Source organism: Aethalodelphis obliquidens, unplaced genomic scaffold (genome assembly GCF_003676395.1).
Source record: "Aethalodelphis obliquidens isolate GAN/ISIS:26980383/991018 unplaced genomic scaffold, ASM367639v1 scaffold68, whole genome shotgun sequence".
NCBI lineage: Eukaryota > Metazoa > Chordata > Mammalia > Artiodactyla > Delphinidae > Aethalodelphis > Aethalodelphis obliquidens.
In genome coordinates this window covers 1,734,187-1,744,424 of record NW_020838012.1, presented here as the reverse complement: position 1 = coordinate 1,744,424, position 10,238 = coordinate 1,734,187, and the positions used below count along the sequence as shown (strand labels likewise).

Genomic DNA, 10,238 nt, shown 5'->3' with positions numbered 1-10,238 from the left:
CCACCAGCCATGAGGTTGTTTCAGTATATGTTACAGTCTCACAGACTCAATACTATCAGTAAGCTACTGCCTTTATTAGTTTTTGGAAATAATTCCAAAACTTAAAAAGAAAAGGATTATTTTAATGAATTTTGTGTTAACTCAGTCTATTTGATTATAACATCCATTCCTTTTCCGGTAGCACATTGAATTTAGTCAATATGGCCACATTGCTTATTCTACTATAAGATCCACAAAGTGTGAGTGTGTATTTGTAGCATACTAGAGATAACAGCATAATATGTAGAAGTGGAAAGTATTATATTAGTTTCCTTAGGATCCCATATATACACATCATCCATGTATTGGAAATACCAGTGAAGTTGGGCAATGTCCTCATCCACCACATTGTGTTTTTTAAATCACCCACAGAAAGTGAATAAAAACAAGTATCTAGTATATGAAACACACAAATTATATGTCAATAGAAAAAGATTACAAGCAATCTGAATAGTAAAAGTAACACTTGCTTGTTTCAGTAAATCAGTCTCTATCCTTTATTACTCAGTAATTATTTTTTGTAAATTATTACTTAGTAATTTATTACATCTGATTCAGAAAAGTCTTGCCCTCTGATTTATAACAGAAGTTGTCTTTGCTAGTATCATATAATGTTCTCTAATTTATGCACGTTACCTTTGCGATTGTAAAGAGCATCTGTATTCACCTGTTCTGATGCCATGTCAGAAGACACTTTGTTCTGAAACAGGTCAGTAGTTAAATTCACAACCTCTTCCACAGATCTGATGTGGTTTAACTGCTTTGTAGAGAACACAGACTGATTGGCTGTTTAATACTTCATTCAGTCCAGTTAATAATATATAGAAAAATAATATTTGGCTAAAATTATAATATAGTTAATTTATGTAAGAAACATTACCTTGTTTACATTTATATTTATATTAAAGTAATGAGAAATAATGAAACAGAAGGTGAATTATTTTTTGTCATTGTGAATGTGTTTTCATTTCAATTTAGGAAACCCTAGGTCTGAACTTTCCATGCTATCAGTGATAGAATGTTGAAAAATATTTGATATGTTGTTTATCTCTATTGATACTGAACTTGTACATTATATTGTTTTATTTATTATTCACCTTGTTCTTGAATCACTATTCTTATGTGCTAGACCAATTAGTCACTCTCCCTTTCACTATTCCATTAGGATTGACATTTTTTCCCCAAACCCCAAGTGGAAGAGAAGTAGTAACCATACAAAGTGCCTGGCATAAAATAGGCAAATAGAATCCCAATGTTTGTGATTATGCTGTACTTAATATTTTCTTATCTCTTGTAGTCTCACAACCTGAAAATTTAAATGTTCTAATAAACAGAGAAACCATATATGCCTTTTCTTATCACATAAATCTCAACTCATATTGAGGAAAATATGGCCCAACACTTATCTATGACATTTCCAGAATTCAAGCATAATGACAGAGTCTTTCCCTTCTTAATGCTATCGTTATTTTCTAGCCCTTATATATTTATAGTCTTCTGATGAATCAGGATATTGTGACAAATGAGTAAAGAGGCAAAAGATTGCTTCTTTAGTTTCTTTCTCATTTTAGAGGAAAAAAAAAAATCAATTTTCGGTGCAGGTTGATGGAATTCCTCAATGATTTACATATGTCCCCAAATGACATGGTTACTCATTTCAATCTTCAGCAAAATACAATTTCCAGTCTTTTTTTTTTTTTCTTGGCATCAGGCCCTAAAAAGATTAAACCCTCCCACAGACAAACATTGTATAAATGAGCTTATGTATATAGTTCTCGCTCCATGCTCAGTAGAAGCGACTCTTTATAATACCAGCATTGTCTAGAATGGAAGCACTGAAATAAAGCTACAGGGCTAATTCTTGTCCTCTCCCCTTGCTTTCTTGGCCTTCACACACATAATCTCCAACATCTTGTCAAAATACAGTCTGCATTGCATAATGTTTTGCTGTAAAGCCATTAGCCATTACTTTTTTTAACTATCCTTTTTTCTTAGCCTTACTTTATGTTCAGGTTGTAAGAAATAACAATCTGCAAGGATTTGCAACATGCCCTCCATGATTACAAAATATTTTCCCCAACCAAAACATAAACATGTAGTTTAACTGAGAGGCATTCTAATTTTCATGCTATGTTGAGTATAAATACAAATTCAAGGCAGCCAAACCAACCATTTCCAAATAAGAATGTATACCTACACTCATTAAAATCATCTGGAAATGTGTATTATTAGCAAATGAGTAAGAAATTTTCACTAGTATAAAATTCCTGCTTTATATAAAAGCCACACTGGCCTTTCAAGTATTTTGAGTTTTTTTTCTCCCCATAGTTCTATATTTGTACTAAAATGATGAATTTAGACTTGAAATTATATTAAAGGAAAATTAAAAGTCACTTCTACCTATACGGCATTTTTAAAGTGTGCGTGTAAAGAGCAAAGTGTCCATCTGCAGATCCACCATCAACACTCCTCTCTCCACTCTAAGGAAACAGCTCATGCTTACTAGGTTTTTAGAGAACAATTAACACTCCAATGGAGAAGCAACACAAGACTTCCTCTGTTTGTGCCAGTTTGCAAGTTAAAGGTCAAAGGGCAAAGACATAGAACAGGACTCTTCAAGGAAAATTTTCACAGAAGACAATGTTTAAGTTTTTGTTAATGACAGTCAACAGATCAATAATCAACTTCAAGGCAAGCTGTTCATTGTTTCAAAAGCTAATCCTCTCAAAAGCTGGCTTTCACACAAAGCCAATGTCTGACTCATGGGGTGCATTCGTTCTGACCATCTCTAATAAGTTCACAGCCCAGTGGCTGTAAAGCCTTTCACTGCAAGAAGCAGCGCCTAAAAATCAATTAAGAGGTCTGTCAGTTGCTGACTTTTCTCTAGGAAAAAAATATTGATACAAACCTGCTCTGCAGGTCACCTGAAAATGACAATACTGCTGTTAGGACAAATTACACTCAACAATGAAATGCTTTGGTGGTCTCTTGGCTCTGTCAGCTATCAAATGGACGGCTAAATGCCAGAAGCCACACTAACCCTTTGAGAACTATGGTTGACATGCGATAGATAGCTAATACACTGGAGGATATTCATGCAATCTCAGAGTCATCATTTTAATTCATTCTTTAGATGGCAATGCTAGCGGCGTCTTCCACGGCAAATTGAGTTTTCATGCAATGGATTTTAAAACAGAAATTGTGTTGTGTGTTGTGCCTAACAACAACAACAAAAAAGACAGGCTGTTATAATCAGTTGTTCAAATAAAATTTCACTCTTACAAGATATTTAATAAAATACCTTTTTATTTGCCAGAAAATTTTTGGCAAGTAACATCATTTCTGTTTGTTATAAATGCATTTATGTAGTAGTGTGAATCAACTAAAAATTACATGGGGTTATAGGATATCTGTTTTAAAAACCTGAACTTCTTAAACCTGTGCCTGTTTTTACCATTGCCCAGTTCAATAATTTACCAGATCATAAGACTCTGAAAGCTGATTTGATAGTTCTCAAAGGGTTACACCAATGTATTACTAGTGTCACATATCCTTATAAAATAACTGTCACTTTAAACCACTTTAAAGACATACTGCTTTTTGCTCCACTTATAATGAATATTCCTGACAGACCCATGGAAGGCCTGGGGCAGTGGCCTAATACAACTTGGGGAGATTATCACAATGATGTAGGGGTAAGGTGGCAGGAAGGGGTTTAGAAACACTTCAAAACAATTAAAATGTCCCATTTGAATATAGCTGTGAATATAAATGTGATGAAACATTGAGAACATAGCTGAGAACAGCTGTATAAAATGAAAAATGGATGTAGTATTAAGGCTGTTACAATATTGCAGATATTTTGGCCCCTTGTTTGTTGGAAAATGGCTGTCCCAACAGTCTAAAGTCCTGCATGTGTATTCCAGGTCTCCCACCTGACAAAAACGAAGCATAGGAGACTGTCCATAGCAGTCAGAGAACTATCTTCTTTGGAGACAAAGCTGTTTTGGGTCTTCACACTTTCCTGAACGTTCAATTGTGGGTATTTTGTTTAACCTTTTCTTTTTCCTTGCTGTAAAGCAAAAATTTGTGGGTTTTCCATTTTGCTTTTTTCCCCCAGAAATGGGCTCAGACATCAGAAAAAAACATATTAGAAACCTTTAAGAAGAATCTTTTCTTCTTTTTCCTCTTTAGGTAATCCTGAAAATTTACTGGGCATTGAGCGTGCAGAGGAAAGGCCTAGAACTGAATGACAAAAAAAGACAAAGGACTGAAGAACGGCAGGTACTGTGCATCATGGAAGCTTCCCCATGAGTGCGTTTCCATTCATGTGCAGGACCAGCAACCCTCTGGGTTTGAAAGGTCAGCCCCAAATCAGGCTGCCACAAGCCTGCTCCTAGCTAGGAAACAGCATAACAGCTCTTGTCTTGAATCTCAAGTTATCACAAACTCCTAGAAAAGAAAGAAAGGAAAAATCCCTACATCACACCCACTCTTGCATAGAGCGTTTACAGTACAGTATGTGGCGGGGTGTTCCTTTCCTCTTGAACTGGAACACAGTGTAAACCAATACAAGGAGGCATAAGGCCAAGATGCAGGGAATGACAATAGCTATGGCTTTCACAGTGCTGGCTGTGTTGTCCAGTTTGATGACAATGTCTACATCATCTGGTGGGCTGTGTCCTTCTTTATCTCTGTCTGTTGGTCCGTCACAGCCCATAAAATCCTTGAGGATGGATCTGGGATATCCAGGTTCTACCTTGAGTATCTGGTTGTTGAATTTCCAATACTCCTTTCCTTTGTAGAAATACGTAAAGCCTGGTGGGGGGAAAACACACACACACAGGAACCACTTATTTGTAAAAGTGTATATGTATAGAAATTTAATTAAATAGGATACTTAAAAGATGTATGTTAAAGCCACTCAATTTTTGTAGGAAAACACTATTCCCAGATCAGCTGTCTATTGAAATGGATCTGGCACTTGTCCTCCAGAAACTGCACCCTCAAATGCCTAGGGAAAGCTCAGCTGAAAGAGAGAAATAATATTTGCACAGAGTTGTTGAAAGACCATGCTTTATACATCTACTCTTAGTCTACACTGCAAAGAGAACTTCATACTGTTGCTCGCTTATAGGATTGCTGGTACAGAATTACACATTAGTGTGAGAGTATCAACCTGTATTGAAAGATGCCGAAACAGCCTTATAAACAGAAGCCCTGTTTGCCCTCATGCAGCTATTGAGGACATTGCGCAATATATCATAAGGAGGCGTCTCCATGAAACACCTCAAAGGAAATTTCTAATCATCTTAGCATCAGGAATAGTTGTACTCCTCCTAAGGAACAAGTTTGTTTTTGTCATTTGGAAAAGAAATCACAAGAAATCATAAATCACGAAACTAAAGGTGATTTCCTTTGTATGCTAAGAATTTTAATAAATACGTATTTATTGTATTTTGTGCAGTAACCTTTTTCAGCTCTAGGTCATGCCCATTTTGTCTCTTCTTTTGTCCTCATTTTTTAACTTTCTTATTTACTTAGCTTATGTTAAATTTTTATCACCTAGCTACATTTTACAGAAATTCTAAAGCTATTGTTAATCCTTTTAGAGTAAAAGATGAATAGAGTATAAATAAATCTATAATTCTATCTTTAATACTTCCAACTAACATATATTTCATGGGGGAGGAGGTAGTATGTAGAAGGCTCAAGTAACTTAGCAACACATATGATTTATGTTCCAAAACATTATGGATGCAGATAATAGATTTGTAAACTTGTGACAATTAAACTATAAATATGTGTTTTTCTTAGAACTATTCTCTTAACTTTTGTTTTTTTTTTCCTGGGAGCAAGCCCAGGTTTTTCTTTCTGTCCATATCTCTTTCATGTCAAGTTTCTTTGTGACTTTGAGATAAAATTCAAGAAAATAAGAAATGTTTTAATGTTATAATTACTTAAAAACTATATTTTGGGAGATGTCTAATTTTGAATAGTATGCCTATTTTTGAGTTAATAATCATAAATGAGGGTTTTTCCCCTTCATTATTGAGTACTTATTATGGAAGAATCACTGTGTTAAAAACTTAGTAAATGGGGCTTCCCTGGTGGCGCAGTGGTTGACAGTCCACCTGCCGATGCAGGAGCCTGTGCTCTGCAACGGGAGAGGCCCGCGTACCGCAAAAAAAAAAACACTTAGTAAATGACATCTTTTAATCCTCATAAACACTCTGTCAGGTAGAATTAGCTACCTATACTTTTCAGGCAAAGATACTGAAGCTCAGATAAAATGATATGCCCTAGTCATGTTGAAAAAAGGATTTAAATCTTGGTCTAGCTTTAGAGCCTGAATCTTAATGATTTTTCTAAGGCCAGGTCCTTTAGAGATTTTTGTCTTTTCACAAATACTCCTTGGTTCAACATCACAGGTGGTGATAGACAGCACTCCTAAATCAATAACAACAAAAAACTCTGACATCTCTCAAAAACTTTCAGCTAGGATAGACCATCACTTCAGGTCACATCATTCTAGAAATCATTCTGTTCAATGCCATGAAAATCCGCTATTGCTTTTAGTTTTGAAGGGCAGTTTTTCAATCAGAACAACTTGCCAAGTGAAAACAGGTGTATGTAGATTCAAATTTTTCTGCATGCAGGAAGTTGGTATTTGATCACGCTAATGAACTCCAACGTAATTACCCAACAAGCTTGGATAAACAAACGTCGAGGGCCTGCCAAATAAAGTGCATTAGATGATTATAGTTGAATAATGGCATTGATCTAGAATGAAACAGACCTTCCAGACAGGTGAATGTACTTCTTATATTTGTAAACTGGAAACCAACAGCTGGAAATGTCCTCATCTTTAATGTTTAGTCAAAGCTAATTACTAGGAAACTACTGGGTATCACATAAAAATTCAGAAGTTTCCATTTTCATATTTATCATGTCTGCAGGCCAAGTTCTATACTAACACACTCCATATACAGTAGAATTATAGTTGGCTGAATACACTTGTTAGAGGTAAGAAGTCTAGTCAGCAGGAGTTAAGAGAATAAAAGTAATTGAAAAGAAGTAGCCTAAAATCTTGGTAATAGAAATCTGTCAAACATTGATCCTGAAAAATTCATCTCATTCAATAATTTTTTAACCATTTATGAAATATTAGTGGGTTGAAGAAATGTTTATATACTCATTTTTTTTTCTTTTGTGAGCAACTTTGATGTTATAATCTTGTAGATGTTATGCTTACTAAGAGTAGAAACTTCAGATGAACTCACCTGAAGTATCATTTTTGAGAAATTCTGAGGTAGAAGTCAGTTAGGCTGTAATGAATTATATGATGACTTTTTTTTTCCTTGTATTTGATTGGTTTTCACTGGTGACTGTTCTATTGCTTAGTCCTAAAATGTAAGGAGAAATTGTCTACCATAGCTGCCTTGCTATAACTTCATAGAAGATCCTGCATGGCAGTGCCTGTGTGTTCTCTGTTTTCTACTATTGTATATTTATTAGTAAAAGTTAATTAATGTTTAACAAATGTGAATGAATAACCTGGGTCTTGTGATAATATTTGTTTGAATCCCACGTGTAGATTTTAACAGAGAGTGAGGGTCGGGGTAGAGAATTAATACACCAACAGAATCAAGAGTAAAACTATTTTAACAGGCTAAAAGTGGAGCTATAATCAGTAAAATAAAATGCAGCAGTGTTAAAGCAGAATCTTGTATTAACCTTAAAATTGCATTTTCTAAGGAGAGAATATAGAATACCTAGGAGGCAGGGCTTGACAGCAAGTAACTTAGAGATTTGAAGGTGGGTAAATGCAGTGATTATTTACTACAATTTTAGTATAAGTTAAAAACTCATGCCATTGTTTAAAACACTGTCAAAAGCAAGAAGAAATAATTCATATATATATATATATATATATATATATGGCATAAGTTAAATATCATTTGGATTATTGTAGCTATTTTCAGGGGCTAAAAATAAAGAAGAAAATAAGAAAATTGTTAAATTAAGATTGTTACAGGTGAAAACTGGGATGATGATGGATTAGAAGCTATATTCTGAGAAACCCTAAGGTATATCTAATATGACAAAATGAAAAATCTGGCCTGACATGACAGATTGTCAATTACCTTAATGGTATAATGTAGGAAAAGATGTTTTAATTTTTCCTCTTTGGAGAGAGTGCATTAGAGAAATTCAGTGAGGTTAGAATGGTCTAGTTTCAAACCGTAGACATATAATATCACCACTTTCATGATCATGAGTAAGTTAATTAAACTAGCTGATGCTGTTTTCCTCATTCATAAATAATTATAAGTGAGGTAAAGAGGTATTTGTGTTGGACAATTAAATTAGATAACAAATTTATGTAGCACAACTGATAGATGGTGGGAAGTCAGTAAATTGCACCACATATTCACATTTCATTGGCCAAGGTGGCAGAATTAATATCAATAGGTATTATAGGAAGGCATATTCCACCTTAATATGAAAACATCCTTCAAAAATCTATAGCTCAATTTTAAGCTTCTGGGATTCTTTTTTTTTTTTGAAAACTACCATAAGGAGAAGATCCCTAGGAAGAAATTCCTACCTTGGTGGAAGGGTGAAGAATTAGAGAAAACATTTCATTGCTCTATCATCTCTGATTTTATGACCATCAAGTATCATATGCATGGACTTATCCTTATAGGGAATTACTTTGAGTATATAAATTTATTTATATTTATATAAATATAAGTGTGTTTACTCAATAAATTGAACTTGATCTTCTATAAAAAACATAAGGGAAGAAGTTGTGTAAAATTTGAATTCAAGGTAAAAAAACACAAGCATGAGATTTGAATAGAGAACTAAAAGTAGAGAATTTGCTATTGGTAGACTATCTAGACTAAGACATTCCAGATTGATTAATATCACTACCCTACAGAACAAGGGTTTCAAACAAATAGGAGGTCTCCTTCAATGCAGGGAGTGAACGTCTAGAGTAATGGAAGGGATAAAATTAATTTCAACAACTAATGTTTATTGAATGGTTACTATGTACCTGCATTTGAGAGTTTACACTAGAGGGGATAACAAACAGGCATATAAATGGATTGTTGTAATATGAGATTTTGAGGGCAAGGGATGGTGTACCAAAAAGGATATTCAAGGATTCCTGAAAGATCAAAAGTGAGCTCAATGTTGAAGGATATCAAAGAAAGGGCTGGACCAGGCAAGGTACAGAAGACATAGATGTGTTGAAGTTTCATCTGTATTTTTTTGTCATTTGTAAGCACTGGTTTTTCCAACATTCTTTGTTTTTTTGCCAGTATTTTACAAAGTTAATCTTTGCCATGTGAAAATAAAATATTAAATTCTGAATGTAAGGAAACCATTTATACTAAACAAATATTATTTTCAGATGGACAAGAATATGAAAAATCATGGGGCAAGATGCAGCCAGAAGATTTTTTTGTTATCTTTATATAATTATGATTTATTTCCAGAGAACCTGAATCAAATCTCAAATTTTAATGGACTTACAAATAGAAACAGGGAAAAAAAAAACCAGTTAATATGCTAAGGAATTAAGGTTATGTGTACTTTTTCAATCTTTTGAAATAATTATTACTTATTTTAAAAGTTATTTTTATTATAAAAGTTATATTCATTTTAGAATATTAATAAAGGAAAGAAATTGAAAAAAATTTTATCAAACTTGCTATACTTAATCACTGGTAAGGTCGTGGCTTAATTTTCTTTGCATATATTTTTGTATAGTGTGTGATAACTTTTATTGAGGGCAGTCTAGAGCAGTGGTAGAACTTCTGTAAAGGTAAGCTAGAGCTGGTTTTATCTGGACTGAAACAACCCCCTTTAATCTAACCTCAAGAAATCTCCTCTCCCCCTTAGATTCTTAGTGACAGCTCTAATTTTAGGGGATCATCTCAGTTTTCTGCTTTCCATGTGATTATCTTTCATGTTTTTTCACTTCTTTGTCTTCTGCATCTTCATAGTTTGTGGAGTTTTTTGCCATATATTGATATGGTTTTACTGCCTCCAATTTGACTGCATTGTAACTTTATTTTCTTATTGATTTCCTTTTTATCTCAGACAGATATGTTTCATCTCAATCTGTCCTCTCCTGTGGATTTCTGCTTTTGTCACATACAGGCTATATATTAACTTGGTCCTTT

The 10,238-nt window shown here is 34.0% G+C and overlaps 1 protein-coding gene across 1 annotated transcript in view; it reads right to left on the bottom strand.

The window, feature by feature from the left end:
* Positions 1–2,360: 2,360 nt before the first annotated feature.
* MMP16 (matrix metallopeptidase 16) overlaps positions 2,361–10,238 on the bottom strand; it is a 354,140-nt gene continuing 346,262 nt past the window's right edge. Inside the window, exon 10 of the mRNA XM_027089737.1 lies at positions 2,361–4,857. Within this exon, the coding sequence (XP_026945538.1) occupies positions 4,523–4,857 (335 nt within the window). The 3' untranslated portion in view covers positions 2,361–4,522. The remainder of the gene's footprint in view (positions 4,858–10,238) is intronic.